The sequence below is a fragment of the Olea europaea genome, unplaced genomic scaffold (genome assembly GCF_002742605.1).
Source record: "Olea europaea var. sylvestris unplaced genomic scaffold, O_europaea_v1 scaffold1348, whole genome shotgun sequence".
NCBI lineage: Eukaryota > Viridiplantae > Streptophyta > Magnoliopsida > Lamiales > Oleaceae > Olea > Olea europaea.
The window spans coordinates 73667-97414 of record NW_019230973.1 but is presented as its reverse complement, the minus strand read 5'-3'; the positions used below and the strand labels follow the sequence as shown (position 1 = coordinate 97414).

Here is a 23748-nt window from a genome sequence, read left to right as displayed (position 1 = left end):
TGTGGAGTATCAGTAGCCCGTGGGTGTTTCTTTCTTGTGACTCAGACAAAATCGTCATCCTCTGATCTACCAGCCATACCCACCAAATCCTCAACAGAAGACCTACGGAACACACCCTGCTGATGGACCTCAATCTGTGATGTAGCTTCAGTATCTGATTGATCAGACTCTACTGAAGGAATAGAAGCTTCAATGTTCTGTTGACAAACAAGTGGAGAGCTAGAGGCAGGATTACCAATACGACCAGGTGTAGGGCCGGGAAGCTGTCTGACAACTGTATCTATAGCCTCTGAATCATGTGTTCGTCGAGACATGTCGTGAACCAAGGGGTCAGTGTAATCACTATCAATATTAATAACAGGCTGTGATAGAGCCAAGGCTGGTGTAATGGCACTCGAAGGAGCAATAGTGTCTGGAGCTACTGACTGCACTATTGGAGGATTAACTAAAGCAGTGGCTACTATGGATGCAATTGATTGGGCTACAGTAGGTGGATCCGCTTGGGAAACATGTGCACCTGATGTGCTAGCCTGCTGTCTCTTCTGCTCTCTATGAACTGGGGTCCACCTCTGACGTGGCTCACCCTGAATTGCCTTTCCCTTGTCCTTATCCTTAGCAGGGATAACAAGTTTAGGGATAGGCTCAACAACAGGAGGTGGTGCTGATCTTATGCCAAGTTTACACTGAACTTCTAAGTACCCAAAATGTCTACATTTATAATAAAATTCTGGCTTCTGGTCATATATAACTTGTTGCCAATAGCCACCAATCTTTTCCCTCTCAATCCAAACTCTGTCAGGGAGATCGTAGTCCAAATTAACCTCCACACGTACTCTAGCATCACTGGGGCGACGAAGATCAGATGTTGCCTCATCGATACGCAACGGAAGGCCAATAGCTTTAGTAATAGCATATAAACTGCTCTTAGCCCGAAAGTGAATAGGTAGCAGTGGAAAGGATACCCAGACTGGAGCAATTGGGGTCTATTGCAGTGGACTAAAGCTTGGAGTCCATTTGAAGACTCTCATAGGAGAAACATCAATATACCACAGTGGTTTGAGGAATAACCGTGCATAGTCATTCTCGTGCACCAAGTGAATCAAAATGTGTGTGGCATCAATTAGACCAATAGTATAATCACCACAAAAACCAAAGCGAGAAAAGTTTTCATGTACCTTAAGCATAGATGGCCTCCAGTGCACAAATTTGCCAACAAGTGTAAACTTGTATGGTTCAGCCAAGACTTCTTCATCTGCCTCTGTGAATAGAACTGCAGGTTCACCATGATGGATGAAAGGGTCCCTAGAAATGAGCTTGTGGTCGATGGATTCTTGTGATGCTTGAAGGATTTGAGAAAAGGACTTCTTTTGACTCCTCTCTGCTTGAGAAACTACTGGCACATTACCAACTGCTGCAGCATAAGATTTTGGACCAGAATGAGCAGTTGTGGAAGTTGCAGTGGCTCGTGGTGTTGCACGTGGTGGTGGGGGTTGCTTGCGTGCAGGAGGGACTCGCGCATTGATGGTACGCACAGTTTGGGATATACTGGGTGGTAATGTGTTGATCCTTGGAGTTTTCCATGATTTGGAGCCAGTGGTGTAGTTCCTGGGATCAAAGGAGGTCCAAAAACATTAGAAGGATTTGCCTCGATATGTGTGCCACTTTGGCACGTTTCCCAATGCAGATTTCCCGTCATTTTCAGCCGGAACAACGGTCTCCCCAAAGGTTTTCATATGCTCTGGAGATGATGGCAGTGTCAAAAATACAAAATTCTACCCAAAAACAACGGTACCAACTGCCTCGGTTTGTGTGCATTTTGGCACGTTTGATTCCAAGATTCGGCAAATTAATGATGTAATCTCAGCAATAAGAACATTACTCAGAGTATTTGGGGCTTGAATTTCATTTACCCCACATTTAATTGCAGAATCGAACACATTTGTGGGGTCAATTAAGAGAGAATCGGACTTTTGACCTTGAGGGATTGGATCCGTTCGATTTGCGAGATTGGGATGAAATTGGTGAAGACCCATATGATGTGGATGTTTCCCATGATGAGAGGAGTAGATATTGCGTGGTTTGCCATTGTGGGTCCCACTGGTGGCGTCGAAAAATTGAAAGAGAGGCAGCGATTCGGCAGGCAGCATAGCCGGGAATTTCAGATGCAATTCCAATTGATTGGAGGCTCCATATGTTGAACGGAAACCATGGTTGTGATCGTCTAGAGGAGAGATATCGATCGGCAGTGGTGCGCCGGCATGGGTATCACCGGAACAGTGATTTTCGGTAGAAAAGGATTGCGGCAAATCCAGGTTTTGGGCTCCATTTTCATCAGATTTCGGCGAGTTTATTGCCGGTGGTTGGGTGTAGGTTATAGAGAGAAGTGAGGTGGTTCTATTGGTGGTCGGATCCAGTGGCCATGGTGGCCGGAATGCAGCCGGATGGGGTTCCATTTTGGGTGACTAGAAATCTCCAAAAATCACCTATCTCTAGATTTGGTAGTGACGTATTAGATTCCATTTTCATCAGATTCCATTTTGAGCTCACGATTTGGTGGATTATGGTTTTGGGTTTCGAGTTCAGGGTCTAGGGTTCAGCATCCAAAGTTCTAGGTTCACGATCCAGGGTCCAGGTTTCAGAGTTTAGGCTTAGGGCTTATGGTTTAGGGTTTAGGGTTTCTGGTACACGGTGTGCAGGACAAGTCCAGGACGTAGGCTTATTTTCAAGCATTCCTAGGTAGTTTTTGGGACACAATGTGCAGGCCATGTCCAGGACCCGTCCTGGCTGCGGCAGGGACTCAACCTAATTTTCAGGCATTTCTAGGCAGTTTGTGGGCACGGTGTGCATGCCATGTCTGAGACGCGTCCTGATCGCAATAGGGATGAAGCCTTATTTTCAAGCATTTCTAGGCGGTTTGTGGGCATGGTATGCAGGTAATGTTCAGGATGCTTTCCGGCCACATTAGGGATGCAAGCAGATTTTCAACCAAATAAAGGAAGCACGGTGTGCAGGCCATGTCAGGGGCGCATGCACGTTCCTAAGTATTCTGGGCAGTTTTTGGGACACGGTGTACAAGCCATATTCTTGATAAGTCATGGTCACGATAGGGACACAGCCTGATTTTCAGGCATTTTTCAACAGTTTTTGGGTACTGTGTGCAGGCCATGTCCGGGACGCAACCTAATTTTCAGGCATTCAAGGTAGTTTCTGGGTCAAGGTGTGTAGGCCATGTCCAGGACGCATCCGACCCATGGTAGGGATGGAGTCTGATTTTCAGGCATTTCAGGGCAGTTTTTGGGCACAGTATACAGGCCATGTCTGGGACGCGTCCTGATCACAGCAAGAACACAACCTGATTTCTAAGCATGTCTAGACAGTTTTTAGGACATTGTGCAGGCAATGTCCAGGATACGGTCGGGACGCCGCCCGATTTTCATGTATTTCTAGGCAGTTTCTGGGAAACTGTGTGTAGCCCTGTCCGGGATGCATCTAGGTCGCGGCAGGGACGTAACCTAATTTCCAAGCATTTCTAGGTTGTTTACGAGACACGGTGTGCAGGCCATGTCCAGGTTACGGCAGGCACCCAACCTAATTTTCAGGCATTTCTAAGTAGTTTCTGGGACACGTTGTACGGGCTATGTCCGGAACACGGCATGGACGTAGCTTGATTTTCAGGCACTTTTGGGCATGATGTGTAGGCCATGTCAGGGATGCGTCCTGGCCGCGATAGGGACATAGCCTGATTTTTAGTTATTTCATGGCAATTTTTGGGCACAGTGTGCATGCTATTTCCAGGCCATGTCTTGTACAGGCCATGTCCAGGAAGCGACATGGCCAAGGTGGGGACGCTACTTGATTTTCAGGCATTTATGGGCGATTTTTGGGCATTGTGTGCAGGCCATGTCTCGGACACGTCCTATCTCTGCAGGGACGTAGCCTGATTTTTAGTCATTTCTAGGCAGTTTCTAGGTCACAGTGTGCAAGCCATGACCAGGATGCGGCAGGGACGTATCCTTATTTTCATGTATTTCTATGCAGTTTTCTAGGGCACGATGTGCAGGCATTGTCCAAGATGCGTCTGGGCCACGGTAAGGATGCAACCTGATTTCCAGGCATTTCTAGGTAGTTTCTGCGACATGGTGTGCAAGCCATGACCGGGATGCGTCCGAGCCACAGCAAGGACGCAGCCTAATTTTCAGGCATTTTGGGAAGTTTTTGGGCACCGTGTGCAGGCCACGTTCGGGACGCCTCCTTGTCGTAGTAGGGGGCTTAGCCTGATTTTCAGGCATTTGTAGGCAATTTGTGGGTACGGTGTGCAGGCCACGTCCGGGACACGTCTTGGCCGCGACAGGGACGCAGCCTGATTTTCTGGCATTTCTTGACAATTCCTGGGACTTGATGTGCAGGCCATGTCCGGGTCGTGTCATGGCCACAACAGGGATGGAGACTAATTTTCAGGCATATTTTTGCAGTTTCTGGGACACGGTGTGCAGGCCATGTCCAGGATGCGACAGGGACGTATCCTGACTTTCAGGTATTTTTTGGCAGTTTCTGGAACATGATGTGCAAGCAATGTTCGGGACGCGTCAGGGCCGCGGCAGGGATGCAGCCTGGTTTTTAGGCATTTCAAGGCAATTTTCGTGACACGATGTGCAGGCCATGTCTAGGATGCTACAGGGATACATCCTGATTTTCATGTATTTCTAGTCAATTTCTTGGACACGATATGTAGGCAGTGTCCGGGATGCATCAGGGCTGCTGTAGGGATGCAGCCTGATTTTCAGACATTTCTAGGTAGTTTTTGGGACACGATGTGCATGCCATGTCCAGGATGCGATAGGGATGCAACCTGATTTTCAAGCATTTTTGGGCAGTTTCTGGGACACGATGTGCAGGCCATGTTCGGGACGCGGCTTAATTTTTTGGCATTTCTAGGAAGTTTTTGGGCACGGTGTGTAGGCCATGTCCTAGACGCAGCCTGATTTTCTGGTATTTCTTGACAATTTCTAGGACTCGATGTGCAAGTCATGTCCGAGACGCGTCATGACCACGACAGGGACGGAGCCAAATTTTTAGGCAATTTTTGGCAATTCTGGGATACGGTGTGGAGGCCATCTCTAGGTTGCGACATGGACGTATCTTGACTTTCAATTATTTTTATGTAATTTCTGGAACATGGTGTGCAGGCAATGTTCGGGTCGCGCCTGGGCCGCGACAGGGATAGGGTCTGGTTTCCAGACATTTCTAGGTAGTTTTTGGGACACGATGTGCTGGCCATGTCTAGGATGCTGCAGGGACACATCTGATTTTCACGTTCTTCTAGTCAATTTCTTAGACACGTTGTGCAGGCAATGTCCAAGACATGTTGGGACTGCTGCAGGGATGCAGCCTGATTTTCAGGCATTTCTAGGCAGTTTTTGGGACACGATATGCAGGCCATAATTGGGACGCATCCTGGCCGTGGTAGGGACACAGCCTGATTTTTTGGCATTTCTTGACAATTTCTGGGACTTTATGTGCAGGCCATGTCCGAGACGCATCATGGCCACAACAGGGACGGAGACTGATTTTCAGGCATTTTTTTGCAGTTTCTGGGACACGGTGTGCAGGCTATCTCCAGGATGCAACAGGAACGTATCCTAACTTTCAGGTATTTTTTGACAATTTCTGGAACACGATGTGCAAGCAATGTCCGGGACGCGACAGGGCGGCAGGGATGCAACCTGGTTTCCAGGCATTTTTAGGCAATTTTCGGGACACGATGTGTAGGCCATGTCTAGGATGCTACAAGGATACATCCTGATTTTCACGTATTTCTAGACAATTTCTTGGACACGATGTGCAGGCAGTGTTTGGGATGCACAGGGCTGCTGCATGGATGCAGCCTGATTTTCAAACATTTCTAGGCAATTTCTGGGACACGGTGTGCATGCCATGTCCAGGATGCGATAGGGACGCAACCTAATTTTCAAGCATTTCTGAGCAGTTTCTGGGACACGATGTGTAGGCCATGTCCGGGACGCTTCAGGGCCACAGCAGGGACGCAACCTAATTTTTTGGCATTTCTGGGAAGTTTTTGGGCACGGTGTGCAGGCCTTTTCCTAGACGCAGTCTGATTTTCTAGCATTTCTTGACAATTTCTAGGACTCGGTGTGCAGGTCATGTTCGGGACGCGTCATGGCCACGACAGGGACGGAGCCTAATTTTTAGGTAATTTTTGGCAATTCTGGGACACGGTGTGCAGGCAATGTCCAGGTTGCGTCTGGGATACGGTGAGCAGGCCACGTCCGAGATGCATCCGGGCCACGGCGGGGTCGCAGCCTGATTTTCAAGCATTTTTGAGAAATTTTTGTGCATGGTATGCAAGCCTTGTCCTAGATGCAGCCTGATTTTCAGGTAATTCTCTTTAGTTTCTGGGTCACGGTGTGCAGGTCATACCAAGGATGCGTTAGGGCCACGGCAAGGATGGAGCTTGATTTTTAGGTAATTCCAAGTAGTTTCTGGGGACGGTGTACAGGCTATGTCCGGGACGCCTCCTGGCCAGGTAGGGACGCAGCCTGATTTTCAGGCATTTTTAGACAGTTTGTGGACACGGTGTGTTGGCCAAGTTTGGGACGCATCCTGGCAGTGACAGAGACGCAGCCTAATTTTCAGGCATTTCTAGGAAATTTCTAGGACTTGGTGTGCAGGCTAAGTCCAAGGCTCGTCATGGCCACGGCAGGGACGTAGTCTAATTTTGAGGCATTTCTAGGTAGATTCTGGGTCGTAGGGTTTAGTGTTTAGGGTTTAGGGTTTTTCTTCAATTAATTTTGAATTAAATGCAGGAAATATATACATGACAAAGAATAATAAAAATACAATGTAGCTCCACATTACAACCCATGAATAATAAAATTAGTCTACACAACGAAACCAAACTTCCCACCGTCGCAGTGCCACAAATAAACCCCACCACCGCTTTTAGACCAATACCATCATTAGTCGGGGCTAGCGTTAGTGCATGGTAGTGGCGACGGTGATGATGAGGAGAAGGTGGCTACGCTATAGATTAGTCACTGGAGCCATGTTTATCGGACAGAACCATAACCTCTAGCTTTTGACCCTTCTGGCAATGTTCTTCAGCTCCAATGATGAAGAAAAATAGACCTAATTTTTCTAGTGAAATTGTAGTTTCTCCATCATGGTGTGATTTTATTGGATTGTCATTGTTGCAGATTTTGTTGTCTTCCTCGGTCACTTCCAGCACTGAATCAGTCTTGGAATCATACTTCAGAACTAAAGAATCCCCAATCTGAAAATGATTTTCTCAACCCATTTGTTGAACTCGTCAACAGAAGATGGAACTGGCCATAAATTATTTTCACCGTCTATTACAAACTCTCTTGCTTCAGAACGAACACACAACAAAAACACGACAGTCGAAAATAAAAAAAATAATTTTGAGTGAAGCCATTTAAACACGGTGTGCAGGCAATGTCCGGGACGCGATGTTAAAATGGCTTCACTCAAAATTATTTTTTTATTTTCGACCGTCGTGTTTTTGTTGTGTGTTCGTTCTGAAGCAAGAGAGTTTGTAATAGACGGTGAAAATAATTTATGGGCTGTTCCATTTTCTGTTGACGAGTTCAACAAATGGGCTGAGAAAACTCATTTTCAGTTTGGGGATTCTTTAGTTCTAAAGTATGATTCCAAGACTGAGTCGGTGCTGGAAGTGACCGAGGAAGACTACAAAATCTGTAACAACGCCAATCCAATAAAATCACACCATGATGGAGAAACTACAAATTCACTAGAAAAATCAGGTCTATTTTTCTTCATCAGTGGAGTTGAAGAACATTGCTATAATGATCAAAAGCTTGAGGTTATGGTTCTGTCCGATAAACATGGCTCCAGCCACCAATCTACAATGCAGGCACCTTCTCCTCATCATCACCGTCACCACTACCATGCAGCGGTGCCAGCCCCGACTAATGGTGGTACTGGTCTAAAGGCGACGGTGGGATTTATTTGTGTCACTGCGGCGGTGGGAAGTTTTGTTTCGTTGTGTAGACTAATTTTATTATTCATGGGTTGTAACATTGAGCTATATTTTATTTTTATTATTCTTTTTCACGTCTATATTTCCTGCTTTTAATTCAAAATTAATTGAAGAAAAACCCTAAACCCAAAACCCTATGACCTAGAATCTGCCTAGAAATGCCTGAAAATTAGACTGCGTCCCTGTCATTGCCATGACGCGTCCCGAACTTGGCCTGCACACCAAGTCCCAGAAATTACCTAGAAATGCCTGAAAATCAGGCTGTGTCTCTATCGCGGCCAGGATACGTCCTGAACTTGGCCAACACACCGTGTCCACAAACTGCCTAGAAATACCTGAAAATCAGGCTGTGTCCCCACCTGGCCAGGAGGCGTCCCGGACATGGCCTGTACACCGTCTCCAGAAACTATCCAGAATCACCTGAAAATTAAGCTTCATCCCTGCCGTGGCCCTAACGCGTCCTTGACATGACCTGCACACCATGACCCAGAAACTAACAAGAAATGCCTGAAAATCAGGCTACGTCTAGAACAAGGCTTGCACGCCACTCCCAAAAACTTCTAAAAATGCTTGAAAATCAGGTTGCGACTCCGCCATGGCCCGATTGCATCCCGGACGTGGCCTTCACATTGTATCCCAGAAACTGCCTAGAAGTGCTTGAAAATCAGGTTGCATCCCTGCCACATCCTTGACATGGCCTACACATCGTGTCCCAGAAACTACCACAAATGCCTGGAAATCAGGCTACATCCCTGCAGTAGCCCCGACGCCTCCCGACCATTGCCTACACACCATGTCCAAGAAAATACATAGAAATACGTGAAAGTTAGGATGTGTCCCTGTAGCATCCTGGACATGGCCTGCACACTGTGACCCAGAAACTGCCTAGAAATGACTGAAAATTAGGCTACGTCCCTGTCGCGACAGGAAGTGTCCCGGACATGGCCAACACATAGTGCCCAAAAACTGCCCATAAATGCCTGAAAATCAAGCGGTGTCCCTACCGTATCCTGGATATTGCTTGGACAACATGCCCGAAAAACTGTCTAGACGTGTCTGGAAATCAGGTTGCATTTCTGCCGCGATTAGGACGCTTCCCAGGCATGGCTTGTACATCGTGCGAAAAAACTGCCCTGAAATGCTTGAAAATCAGGCTCCATCCCTCCTGTGGCTCGAATGCATCCTGGACATGGCCTGCACACCATAACCTAGAAACTACCTTAAATTGCCGGAAAATCAGGCTACATCCCGGACATGGCCTGAACACAGCGCCCAGAATCTATCGAAAAATGCCTGAAAATCAGGTTGCGTCCCTGTTGTGGCCATGACTTATCCCGAATATGGCATGTACACCGTGTCCCAGAAACTGCCTAGAATGCTTGGGAACGTGCTTGCGCCCCTGACATGGCCTGCACACCGTGCTTCCGTCATTTGGTTGAAAATCTGCTTGCGTCCGTAACGTGGTCGGGAAGCATTGCTTGCATCCCGAACATTGCTTGCATACTGTGCCCACAAATTGCCTAGAAATGCCTGAAAACAAGGTAGTGTCCCTACCACAGCCAGGACGAGTCTCGGACGTGGCCTGTACACGATGCCCACAAACTGCCTAGAAATTCCTAAAAATCAGGTTGTGTCTCTGCCGCATCTAAGATGTGTCCTCGACATGGCCTGCACACTGTGTCCCAGAAACTGCAAACCAGACGCATGACATGATCGATGTCTATGTACTATCACCCAAAGATTTATCCTCGGGAATACCCTTGAGTATTATTCACTAGTTTTTTAGACACCTTTTGTTTAATATCATTTGCGCTTCATTTGAGACATTTGTAATTTTTTTCACTTACAGGAGGTCAGGTTTATGTCGCCCTCCTTTATGTGTATTCTCATTTCCTATATTATAAAATAAGCCACACTAGTGGTATTTGCCAAAAAAAACCCTAAAAAACCCTAAAAAACCCTAAACCCATAACCCTAAAGACTAGATAGAAAAATTCACAGAATTCTCAAAAAATATTTGTATTCCATGGCTTGGCTTTATAAAATGTCTCAAAGGCCTTTTATAGGTACAAAGGATCCCAAATACATTTTATGAACTTAATAGACTAATTAATGATTTTTCCTACATACTATGAATAATATGATACAAAGAATCATTTGGATACATGATTTAAATGAATGCATGAATATTAAATAAACTAATTCATGTATCAAATTTAATTTTTTTTCATTATTCATGAATCATGTTTAATTTCCAACATTCAGAAACTGAGAACGAAGCATGGGCTAATTCGGTTTCCTCTTTGAATTTTCAATTTTAAGTTTAAAATAGAAAATGATTTTGGTTTTTCATTCTAACATACTATTTCTTAAAATAGAAGATTACATTTGATTTAAAATTATGAAAAATTATTTCATGGATTTTTTTATTCAGTAAAATATATTCGCATTCTATTTTTTTAAATGTTGTATAAATTATAACATTCAAATTAACTTGAAATGATAGTATATTTCCAGCTCAAGAAGAAGCGTTGATTCACCAGCCACTGGGTAAGAAATGAGGACACATTTCCTACTGGGATTTCAACTATTGTAATTGCTTTTCAACATAGTAAGTATCTATTTTACATTATATGTTTTAGTTAAAAAAAAAATTTATTGTTTGGCTAGACTTTATTTTTGCAACCAGAAGAAGTTAGTTTTAAGTAATTTTTTAGCTAAAAATTTAAAAAAAAAAAGAAAGAAAGAAAAAAGAAAAAAACTATAAATAGTCATGGGAATGCTAATTCATTTCTTGAATTTGTTGAGGGTTCATTCTATGTTTTAGCGATGATGTTGTTAATTATTATGACTTTTTTGCTATCATCCAATAATATATTAATAATCTATTATATTTTTATGTTCAGGTTTCTCAGCAGCTGAGTCAAAACGGTATGTAACACTCTTCTACAAGAAAAGTATTTTTGTTAACAGTAGCTTTGAAATTAAGTGTTCTCTCACAAATTGGCAATTATAACAAGAATTCTTATAATTGCTTTAAGACATAATTGCTAGATGTCTTGCACACAATTATTCAAAACCACAGCTATGCACTATGCATATATTCCTTGATCATAATATAAAGTGATTTCCTTTCCTTCAATACTTCCCTAAAGTTGGAGCGTGAATGTCAAGAACTCAAATTTTCTAAGTTGTCAGTGAAAAACAACTTATTCCAGTGATTTAGTAAATAACCACCTATTTGTTGTCCCATTTCATTGTAGATTATCTCAATTTCCCCAATTTAATTTTTTTTCTTGTACTGTGTGGTAATCCAACTCAATGTATTTTATTCATTCGTGGTACATTGGGTTAACAGCAACATGCAGACTCTAGCACCAATACTTCAATTATAGACATTCATATGATGAAGTCCTCAATTTCAATCCCTCCGCTTTGTATAAATCCTTTAGCAATAAGTCAAGCCTCACAAACTTGTAAGGTGCTATAAGAATGGTATTTAATGGTATTTAATTTTGAAGACCCATTGCCTGCACACCGTGTCCATGACGCATCCTGGACATGGCATGTATCCCTGCCACGTCCTTGACATGGCCTACACACCGTGTCCCAGAAACTACCTACAAATGCCTGGAAATCAGGTTGCATCCATGAAGTAGCCTCGATGTGTCCCGAACATTACCTGTACATCGTATCTAAGATATTGCATAGAAATACGTGAAAATCAGGTGTGTCTCTGCAGCATTCTGGACATGGCCTGCACACTGTGTCCCAAAAATTGCCTAGAAATGCCTGAAAACCAGGCTGCATCCTTGTCGCGGCCTAGACGCGTCCTAGACATCGCCTGCACACCATTTTCCAGAAATTGCCCAGAAATACCTAAAAGTCAAGATACATCCCTGTCGCATCCTGGACAAGACCTGCACACAGTGTCCCAGAAACTGCCTAAAATTGCTTGAAGATCAGGCTTCGTCCCTACCATGGCCATGACGCATCCCGAACATGGACTGCACACCGAGTCCCAAAATTTGCCAAGAAATACCTGAAAATCAAGCTGTGTCCCTATCGCAGCCAGGACGCGTCGTAGACATGGCCGGCACACCGTGCCCACAAATGCTTGAAAATCAGGCCGTGTCCCTACCGCGGCTAGGAGGCATCCGGAACGTGGCTTGCATACCGTGGCCCAAAATGCCTGAAATCAGGCTGCGTCCCTGCCGTGGCCCTGACGCATCCCGATCATGGCCTGCACATCGTGTCCCAAAAATTGCCTAGAAATGCCTTAAAATCAAGCTGCGTCCTTGATGCGTCCTGGACATGGCCTACACACTGTGTCCAAGAAACTGCCTAGAAATGCCTGGAAATCAGGTTGCATCCCTGTCGTTGCCCTGACGCGTCCCGTACATTGCCTACACACCCCGTTAAAATTGCTTCACTTAAAATTATTTTTTCATTTTCGGCGATCGTGTTTTTTTTTGTGTGTTCATTCTGAAGCAAGAGAGTTTGTAATAGACGGTGAAAATTATTTATGGGCAGTTCCATCTTCTGTTGACGAGTTCAACAAATGGGCTGAGAAAACTCATTTTCAGATTGGGGATTCTTTAGTTTTGAAGTATGATTCCAAGACTGATTCAGTGCTGGAAGTGACCGAGGAAGACTACAAAATCTGCAACAACGCCAATCCAATAAAATCACACCATAATAGAGAAACTACAATTTCACTAGAGAAATCAGGTCTATTTTTCTTCATCAGTGGAGCTGAAGAACATTGCTAGAAAGGTCAAAAGCTTGAGGTTATGGTTATGTCCGATAAACATGGCTCCAACCACCAATCTACAGCGTAAGCACCTTCTCCTCATCATCACGGTCACCACTACCATGCACCCGCGCCAGCCCCGACTAACGGTAGTACTGGTCTAAAGGCGACGGTGGGATTTATTTGAGTCACTGCGATGGTGGGAAGTTTTGTTTCGTTGTGTAGACTAATTTTATTATTCATGGGATGTAACATTGAGCTACATTTTATTTTTATTATTCTTTGTCACGTCTATATTTCCTACTTTTAATTCAAAATTAATTGAAGAAAAACCCTAAACCCTATGACCTAGAATCTGCCTAGAAATGGTTGAAAATTAGACTAGATCCCTGTCGTAGCCATGACGCGTCCCGAACTTGGCCTGCACACCAAGTCCCAGAAAATGCCTAAAATGTCTGAAAATCAGGCTGCGTCTCTGTTGTGGCCAGGATGTGTCCTGAACTTGGCCAACACACCGTGTCCACAAACTGCTTAGAAATACCTAAAAATCAGGCTGCATCCCTACCTGGCCAGGAGGCCTCCCGAACATGGCCTGTACACCGTCCCTAGAAACTACTCGAAATTACCTGAAAATCAAGTTCCATCCCTGCGGTGGCCCTAACGCGTCCTTGACATGACCTGCACACTATGAACTAGAAACTAACGAGAAATACCTAAAAATCAGGCTGCATCTAGGACAAGGCTTGCACACCATGCCCAAAAACTTCTCAAAAATGCTTGAAAATCAGGCTGCGACCCTGCCGTGGCCCGATTGCATCCCGGACGTGGCCTTCACACCATATGCCAGAAACTACCTAGAAATGCTTGAAAATCAGGCTGTGTCCCTGCCACATCCTGGACATGGCCTGCACACCGTGTCCCAGAAACTACCCACAAATGCCTAGAAATCAGGCTACATCTCTACAGTAGCCCCGACGCCTCCCGAACATTGCCTGCACACCGTGTCCAAGAAAATGCATAAAAATACGTGAAAATTAGGATGTGTCCCTATAGCATCTTGGACATGGCCTGCACACTGTGACCCAAAAACTGCCTAGAAATGACTGAAAATCAGGCTGCATCCCAGCCGCGACAGGAATCGTCCCGGACATGGCCAGCACAAAGTGCCCAAAAACTGCACATAAATGCCTAAAAATCAGGTGGCGTCCCTATCGTATCCTAGACATTGCCTGCATAACATGTCCCAAAAATTGTCTAGACATGCCTGGAAATCAGGTTGCATTTCTGACGCAATTAGGACGCTTCCTGGACATGGCTTGTACATCGTGCCAAAAAACTGCCTGAAATGCTTGAAAATCAGGCTCCATCCTTCCTGTGGGTCGGACGCGTCCTGGACATGGCCTGCACACCGTAAACTAGAAACTACCTTAAAATGCCTAAAAATCAGGCTGCGTCCCTATCGTGGCCATGACTTAACCCGAATATGGCATGCACACACCGTGTCCAAGAAACTGCCCAGAATGCTTGGGAACGTGCTTGCGCCCCTGATATGGCCTGCACACCATGCTTCCTTAATTTAGTTGAAAATCTGCTAGCGTCCCTAACGTGGCTAGGAAGCGTCCCGAACATTGCTTGCATACTGTGACCACAAACTGCCTAGAAATGCCTCAAAATAAGGTTGTGTCCCTACCGCGGCCAAGACGAGTCCCGGACGTGGCCTGCACACGGTGCCCACAAACTGCCTAGAAATTCCTGAAAATCAGGTTGCGTCCCTGTCGCAACCAAGACGTGTCCTAGACATGGCCTGCACACTGTGTCCCGAAAACTGCAAACCAGACGCATGACACGATCGATGTCTATGTACTATCACCCAAAGATTTATCCTCAGGAATACCCTTGAGTATTATTCACTAGTTTTTTTAGACACATTTTGTTTAATATCATTTGCGCTTCATTTGAGACATTTGTACTTTTTTTCACTTATAGGAGGTCAGGTTTATGTAGCCCTCCTTTATGTGTATTCTCATTTCCTATATTATAAAATAAGCCACACTAGTGGTATTTGCTAAAAAAAAAAAAGAAAAAAGAAAAAAAAACCGAACCCTGAAAAACCCTAAAGACTAGATAGAAAAATTCACAGAATTCTCAAAAAATATTTGTATTCCATGGCTTGGCTTTATAAAATGTCTCAAACACAAGGCTTTTTATAGCTACAAAGGATCCCAAATACATTGTATGAACTTAATAGACTAATTAATGACTTTTCCTACATACTATGAATAATATGATACAAATAATCATTTGGATACATGATTTAAATAAATGCATGAATATTAAATAAACTAATTCATGTATCAAATTTGATTTTTTTTTCATTATTCATGAATCATGTTTAATTTCCAACATTCAGAAACTGAGAACTAAGCATGGGCTAATTCGGTTTCCTCTTTGAATTTTCAACTTTAAGTTTAAAATAGAAAACGATTTTGGTTTTTCATTCTAAAATACTATTTCTTAAAATAGAAGATTACATTTGATTTAAAATTATGAAAAACTATTTCATGGATTTTTTTATTCAGTAAAATATATTCGCATTCTATTTTTTAAATGTTGTATAAAATACAACATTCAAATTAACTTGAAATGATATTATATTTCCAGCTCAAGAAGAAGCATTGATTCACCAGCTACTGGGTAAGAAATGAGGACACATTTCCTACTGGGATTTCAACTATTGTCATTGCTTTTCAACACAGTAAGTATCTATTTTCCATTTTATGTTTTAGTTAAAAAAAAAATTTATTGTTTGGCTAGACTTTATTTTTGCAAGCAGAAGAAGTTAGTTTTAAGTAATTTTTTAGATAAATATTAAAAAAAAAAAAAGAAAAAAGAAAAAAACTATAAATAGTCATGGGAATGCTAATTCATTTCTTGAATTTGTTGAGGGTTCATTGTATGTCTCAGCGATGATGTTGTTAATTATTATGACTTCTTCGCTATCATCCAATGATATATTAATAATCTATTATATTTTTTCGTTCAGGTTTCTCAGCAGCTGAGTCAAAACGGTATGTAACACTCTTCTACTCGAAAAGTATTTTTGTTAATAGTAGCTTTGAAAGTAAGTGTACTCTCACAAATTGGCAATTATAACAGGATTTCTTATAATTGCTTTAAGACATAATTGCTAGATGTCTTGCACACAATTATTCAAAACCACAGCTATGCACTATGCATATATTCCTTGATCATAATATAAAGTGATTTCCTTTCCTTCAATACTTCCCTAAAGTTGGAGCGTGAATGTCAAGAACTCAAATTTTCTAAGTTGTCAGTGAAAAACAACTTATTCCAGTGATTTAGTAAATAACCACCTATTTGTTGTCCCATTTCATTGTAGATTATCTCAATTTCCCCAATTTAATTTTTTTCTTGTACTACGTGGTAATCCAACTCAATTTATTTTATTCATTCGTGGTACATTAGGTTAACAGCAACATGTAGACTCTAGCACCAATACTTCAATTATAGACATTCATATGATGAAGTCCTCAATTTCGATCCCTCCCCTTTGTATAAATCCTTTAGCAATAAGTCAAGCCTCACAAACTTATAAGGTGCTATAAGAATGGTATTTAATTTTGAAGACCCATTGCCTGCACACCGTGTCCATGACGAGTCCTGGACATGGCCTGTGTCCCTACCACGTCCTGGACCTAGCCTACACACTGTGTCCCAGAAACTACCTACAAATGATTGGAAATCAGGCTGCATCCATGCAGTAGCCCCGATGTGTCCCGGACATTACCTGTACACCATATCTAAGATATTGCATAGAAATACGTGAAAATCAGGATGTGTCCCTGCAGCATTCTGGAAATGGCCTGCACACCGTGTCCCAGAAATTGCCTAGAAATGCCTGAAAACCAGGCTGCATCCCTGCCGCGGCCTAGACGCGTCCCCAACATCGCCTGCACACTGTGTTCCAAAAACTGCCTAGAAATACCTGAAAGTCAAGATATGTCCCTGTCGCATCCTGGACAAGGCCTACACACGGTGTCCCAAAAACTGCCTAAAAGTGCTTGAAAATTAGGCTTCGTCCTTGTCGTGGCCATGACACATCCCGGACATGGACTGCACACCGAGTCCCAAAATTTGCCAAGAAATGCCAAAAAATCAGGTTGCGTCCATATCGCATCCAGGACGCGTCGTAGACATGGCCGGAACACATGCCCACAAATTGCCTACAAATGCCTGAAAATCAGGCCGTGTCCCTATCGTGGCTAAGAGGTGTCTCGAACGTGGCCTGCACACCGTGGCCAAAAACTTGCCAGAAATGCCTGAAAATCACACTGCATCCTTGCCGTGGCCCGGACGCATCCCGGTCATGGCCTGCACACCGTGTCCCAAAAACTGCCTAGAAATGCCTTAAAATCAGGCTGCGTCCCCGATGAGTCCTGGACATGGCCTGCACACTGTGTCCAAGAAACTACTTAGAAATGCCTGGAAATCAGGTTGCATCCTTGTCGCTGCCCTGACGCGTCCCGTGCATTGCCTACACACCCTGTTAAAATGGCTACACTTAAAATTATTTTTTCATTTTCGACCGTCGTGTTTTTGTTGTGTGTTCGTTCTGAAGCAAGAGAGTTTGTAATAGACGGTGAAAATAATTTATGGCCAGTTCCATCTTCTATTGACGAGTTCAACAAATGAGCTGAGAAAACTCGTTTTTAGATTGGGGATTCTTTAGTTCTGAAGTTTGATTCCAAGACTGATTCAGTGCTGGAAGTGACCGAGGAAGACTACAAAATCTGCAACAACGCCAATCCAATAAAATCACACCATGATGGAGAAACTACAATTTCACTAGAAAAATCAGGTTTATTTTTCTTCATCAGTGGAGCTGAAGAACATTGCTAGAAGGGTTAAAAGCTAGAGGTTATGGTTATGTCCGATAAACATAGCTCCAGCAACCAATCTACAGCGCAGGAACCTTCTCCTCATCATCACCGTCACCACTACCATGCACCGGCGCCAGCCCCGACTAACGGTGGTACTAGTCTGAAGCCGGCGGAGGGGTTTATTTGTGGCACTGCGACGGTGGGAAGTTTGGTTTTGTTGTGTAGACTAGTTTTATTATTCATGTGTTGTAACGTTGAGCTACATTTTATTTTCATTATTCTTTGTCATGTATATGCTTCTTGCTTTTAATTCTAAATTAATTAAAAAACCTCAAAACCCTAAACCCTATGACCCAGAAATTACCTAGAAATGCCTGAAAATCAGGCTGCGTCCCTACCGTTGCCTGGACATAGCATGCACACCGTGCCCACAAACTGCCTGAAAATCAGGCTGCGTCCCTACCTGGCCAAGACGCATCCTTAACGTGGCATGTGCACCATGCCCAAAAACTGCCTAGAAGTACTTGAAAATTAGGCTATGTCCCCGACGTGTCCCGAACATGACCTGCCTAGAAATGCCTAAAAATTAGGCTGCGGCCTGGATGCATCCCAGACATGGCCTGCACACTGTGCCCAAAAACTTTCCAGAAATGTCTAAAAATCAGGCTGCATCCCTACCGTGGCTAGGATGCGTCCTGAACATGGACTAGACACAATGCCCAGAAATTGTCCGAAAATGCTTGAAAATTAGGCTACATCCCTGCCGTGTCCTGAACATAGCCTGTACACCATGTCTTAGAAACTGCCTACAAATGCCTGAAAATCGGGTTGCGTCCCTGTCGCGTCCTGGACATGGCCTGCACACCATGTCCCAGAAACTGCCTAGAAATGCCTGGAAATCAGGCTGCTTCCCTGTCGTGGCCTAGACGCGTCCTGGACATGGCTTGCACACTGCTTCCCAGAAACTGCCTAGAATTACATGAAAATCAGGTTGCATCCCTACTGTATCCTAGACATTCACTGAACATCATATCCCAAAAACTGCCTAAAAATCAGGCTGCATCCCTGCAACAATCAGGACGCGTCCCGAACATGGCCTACACACCGTTTCCCAGAAATCGCCTAGAAATACTTGAAAATTAGGTTGCATCCCTGTCGTATCCTGGACATTGCCTGCACACCGTGCCCAGAAACTGCCTAGAAATGCCTGGAAATTAGGTTCTATACCTACTGCGATCAGGATGTGTCCCAAACATGGCCTACACACCGTGCTCCAAAAACTACCTAGTAATGTCTGGAAATCAGGTTGCGTACCTACCGCGATCAAGATGTGTCCTGGACATGGCCTGCACATCATGCCCAAAAATAGCCCTAAAATGCTTGAAAATCAGGCTCCGTCCCTGTCGTGGCTCGGACGCGTCCTAGACATAGCCTTCACACCGTGACCCAGAGACTGCCTAGAAATGCCTGAAAATCAGTTGCATCCCTTCCGCGACCAGGATGCGTCCTGGACATGGCCGGCACACAATGCCCAGAAACTGTCGAAAAATTCCAGAAAATCATGTTATGTCCCTGACGTGGCCATGACTTGTCCAAAATATGTCCTGCACACCGTGTCCCAAAAACTACCCAGAATGCTTGGGACGTGCCTACACCCCAGATATCGCCTGCACACCATGCTTCCTTCGTTTGGTTGAAAATCTGCTTACGTCCCTAATGTGGTCGGGAACCGTCCCAAACATGGCCTGCACACTGTGCCCACAAACTGTCGAGAAATGCCTGAAAATCAGGTTACGTCCTTGTCGTAACGAGGACGCGTCTTAGACATGGCCTACACACCTCATCCCAGTGGAGCTGAAGAACATTGCCAGAAGGGTCAAAAGCTAGAGGTTATGGTTCTGTCCGATAAACATGGCTCTAGCCACCAATCTACAGTGCAGGCACCTTCTCCTCATAATCACCATCACCACTACCATGCACCGATGCAAGCCTAGACTAACGATGGTACTGGTCTGAAGGTAGCGGAGGGGTTTGTTTGTGGCACTGGGCGGTGGGAAGTTTGGTTTTTTTGTGTATACTAGTTTTATTATTTATGAGTTGTAGCGTTGAGCTATATTTTATTTTCATTATTCTTTGCCGTGGCTCGGACATGTCCCGGACATGACCTGCACACCGTGACCTAGAAACTGAAAAGAAATTCTTGAAAATCAGGCTTCTTCTAGGACATGGCCTGCACACCGTACCCAAAAACTTCTCAAAAAAGCCTGAAAATCAGACTGCGTCCCTGCTGTAGCCTGGACGCATCCCGGACAACGCATGCACATCGTGTCCAAAAAATTGCCTAGAAATACGTGAAAATCTTTTTGTGTCCCTAAAGCATCTTCGACATGGCCTGCACACCATGTCCCAAAAACTAACTGGAAACTAGGCTGCATCCCTGCCGTGGCCTAGACGTATCCCGAACGTTGCCTGAACACCGTGTTCCAGAAACTACCAAAAAATACGTGAAAGTTTAGATGCGTCCGTGGCATCCTGGACATGGCCTGCACACCGTGTCCTAGAAACTGCCCAGAATTGCCTGAAAATCAAGCTCCATCCCTGCCTTGGCCACGACACATCCTGGACGTGGCTTGCATACCGTGCCCAAAACCTTCCCAGAAAAGCCTGAAAATCAAGCTGCGTCCCTACCATGGCCCGGATGCGTCCCCATCATGGCCTGTACACCATGTCCTAGAAACTGCCTATAAATGCCTAAAAATCAGGCTACATCCCTGCAACAGCATCAACACATCTCGAAAATTGCATGCACATCTAGTCCAAGAAATTGCCTAGAAATACGTGAAAATCTGGATGTGTGCCTACAGCATCCTGGACATGGCCTGCACACCGTGTCCCAAAAATTACCTAGAAATGCCTAGAAACCAGGCTGCATCCTTGCCACAGCCCAGATGCGTCCCAAACATTGCCTGCACACCATGTTCCAAAAACTACCTAAAAATACCTAAAATTCAGGATGCGTTCTTGCCACATCTTGGACATGGCTAGCACACTGCATCCCAAAAACTGCCCAGAATCGCCTAAAATTTAGGCTCCGTCCCTACCGTGGTCATGAGACGTTCCGAACATGGCCTGCACTCCGAGTCCTAGAAATTGCCAAGAAATGCCTAAAAATCAGGCTGCGTCCCAGCCGAGACCAGGATGCGTCCTGGACATGGTTTGCACACCCTGCCCACAAACTGCATACAAATACCTAAAAATCAGGATGCATCCCTACTGCGGTCAGGACGCGCCCCGGACGTGGCCTACACACCGTGCCCAAAAACTTCCCAGAATGCCTGAAAATCAAGCTGCGTCCCTGACCTGGCCCGGACGCGTCTTTAGATATCATTTTTCTTAATTCCCTTAATGGAAACTAAAGCACCCTTGATCATTTTTAGCATACCATTTCCAATTTTACCAGTAAAGTCATCCTTCTCAAGTCTCCCTACTGAAATCAGATTCCTAGATAATTCAGGAATATATCTAACATCCTTTAACGTATACACAAAACCTATGTCAAATTTTACGTTTATGTCACCAATTCCAGCAATAGTATAGGCAAAGTTATCACACATACAACATGCCCAACGTTAGATTCATGCAACTTATAAAACCAATTCTTTTCAGACGTCACATGAAAAGATGCACCAGAATCAAGTATCCACTCATGGATGCAGGAATTAGCAGTTTGATTTAATTTAGCAGTGTATGCAACTGGACTTGTAATCATATAGACCTCACCACCATTTATATCGGAAGTAGATGCTAACACATTTACCTCATCTCTCTCCTTAGCCTTTAGCTTACCTTTTTCTTTATGACAATCTTTTATAAAATGCCCTGTGTTTCCACAACCATAACATTTTCTCACCTTAGTCCTAGATTTTGATCTAGACCTACCTTTGCTCTTCTTTTTCCATCCATTACCACTTGACTCGCCACTAGTTTGATATCCCTCATGACTATTTTGCCTAAATTGAGTTCTACCCCGAATCATATGTACCTCATCGTTCCTTTTATCATGTTTTTCAGCCCTAATTTCCATTTCTTTACTTCTAAGGGAATCTATGACAATTTCAGGTGTTAACGTGTCTCTACCATACTTAATGGCGTTCTTAACTTCCTTATAGGAATCAGGGATTGCATTGAGCAAAATTATAGCCTTAAAAGTTTCGGACACAGTCTCATCACAATTAACTATATCTTGTACCAATTTGTTAAACATGTCTAGATTGTCATCAAGATCCTTTGAAGAATCCATTTTGAAACTAAAAAAATGTTCAAGTAGGTAAAGTTTATTCGGTGTACACTTAAGCAAATATAAGTCTTCTAATTTCTTCCAAAGTTCTTTAGTGGTTTTCAGTTTACCCACCTTTCTTAAAACGGCGTCAGACAAATGTAAAATAACTGAGGTATAAGCAAGCTCATCGACTTCTTCTCTTTGTTCTTGTAAAAAATCAGTTGAAAAATTGCCTTCAATGGCTTTTGAAACCTTTTGTTGGACTAAAATACCCTTCATTTTTTGTTGCCAAATAGCAAAGTCACACTTTTCATTAAAAATTCCCAAATCAAAACTGTGAGTTGTCATCTTCACACAATAGTCAAAAATGTACAAACCACAATCAAACCACACAAAGTAGTCCTAGGGTCACAGACAATATACACCGTTCTAGATTCCCAGGATTTCGTAAGACTCGCGGTCTTAGATCAAGGAAATGTTCAAATAGGTAAGGTCACGGTATTTCTAACGGAATAGGTAAGTAGCAAAAATAACAATGCAGTAAAAATACGTCTAACAGATAACTAGTCCCAATCAAAAATATCAATCAAGAGTACGTAACTCTAATTCTAGCACAAGCAATGGTTGCCAAGCAATGACAACCCCCAACCTATTGTCACCCCACACGGTGACGCGCTAATGCTGAAAAATTAAAGGGTTAAGCCAATTTACCAGAGCGGACGTGTCTGAGTCCGTATAATCGAGAGAGATGTGAATCTACTATTTTAGGGCCGCAATCTTGGCCTAAAGTAATTCAGTAGATATATGCAATTTCAACCGTCGATCCACAGGGGGCAAAATTGTCCAACTTTTTCTGTGTAACCTGAAACAAAAAATAAACAGTGTTAGTGCGTTCAGGGGATTAAAATGAGCAAACTGTCCGAAGGAAGTTCGCCCAAAATCGCCACCACGCGCCACACACGAAGGGGCGTCTCAGCCTGTTGGTTCCGGATATGGGATTGGTTTCGCCGAAAAGTAACTGAATTGGCCGGAAAAGGGGATTGCATGTTCGGTTTTACACTAAAATTGCGACTCCACCGCCATTTTTTGGTGATTTTCTGGCCGGGGAAGATTACTCCAGCTCTGATACCAGATGTAGGGATGATTTCCACCGAACTCCAAGTACAAAATCGGGTTCAGTTTACCAATTCATCGACACCACCAAGGTTGAGACAACTCCAAGAAACCACCACTGCCGCCGCCCTACTCCAGTTGCTATAGGTTGGGAAAGTGAAGTCCAATGATGTGCCCATAAAGAATTAACCACAAATGTCACAGAGAAGTAAAGCAAGAAGTCGAGAAGAGAATCTCACAAAGAGAAGGGAAAATAGGCACACTCCATGGAAGCCGAGAGGAAGGTAGGATTATATGCCAAGTAAATGTCCAAAATAGGTAAGTTAGGTTAAGGTTAAATTGTGGACCAAAATAAGGTTCGACTCAATTAAAGTAGGCTTCAAAATAATAATATAGACTTCCAAGGAAATGGGGCGAACCATGAGCAACACTATTTAAAATAGGTTGCTTCGAACGGTCCATAAAAATGTGGATTGTGTTATCTCGATAATTGTGTCGATGTACTAGTCAATCATATGGCAAAGGCCGATTGATAAAAAACCCGATGTTACATCATAGCCCAGGCAGGTCGTTTGACAACAAATTGCCTAACACTTTTGTTTTTAATAACCAAGATATTCTCGTCCTGACATTATAAATATGTCCCATGTTGTCTCCTATTCTT

General features: G+C 43.8%; 2 protein-coding genes across 2 annotated transcripts; one reads left to right on the top strand and one right to left on the bottom strand.

Moving 5' to 3' along the window:
• Positions 1-41: 41 nt before the first annotated feature.
• Positions 42-1184, bottom strand: LOC111375197. The gene is made up of 2 exons (XM_022997998.1): positions 1038-1184; positions 42-983 (listed from the first exon to the last, which is right to left on the bottom strand). The coding sequence occupies exons 1-2, from the start codon at positions 1182-1184 to the stop codon at positions 42-44; spliced, it is 1089 nt and encodes a 362-aa protein (XP_022853766.1).
• A 6311-nt stretch (positions 1185-7495) lies between these two features.
• LOC111375196 (early nodulin-like protein 3) lies at positions 7496-8134 on the top strand. The gene has a single exon (XM_022997997.1). It carries the CDS (start codon positions 7496-7498, stop codon positions 8132-8134), a length of 639 nt encoding a protein of 212 aa, XP_022853765.1.
• The last annotated feature ends 15614 nt before the right edge of the window (positions 8135-23748 follow it).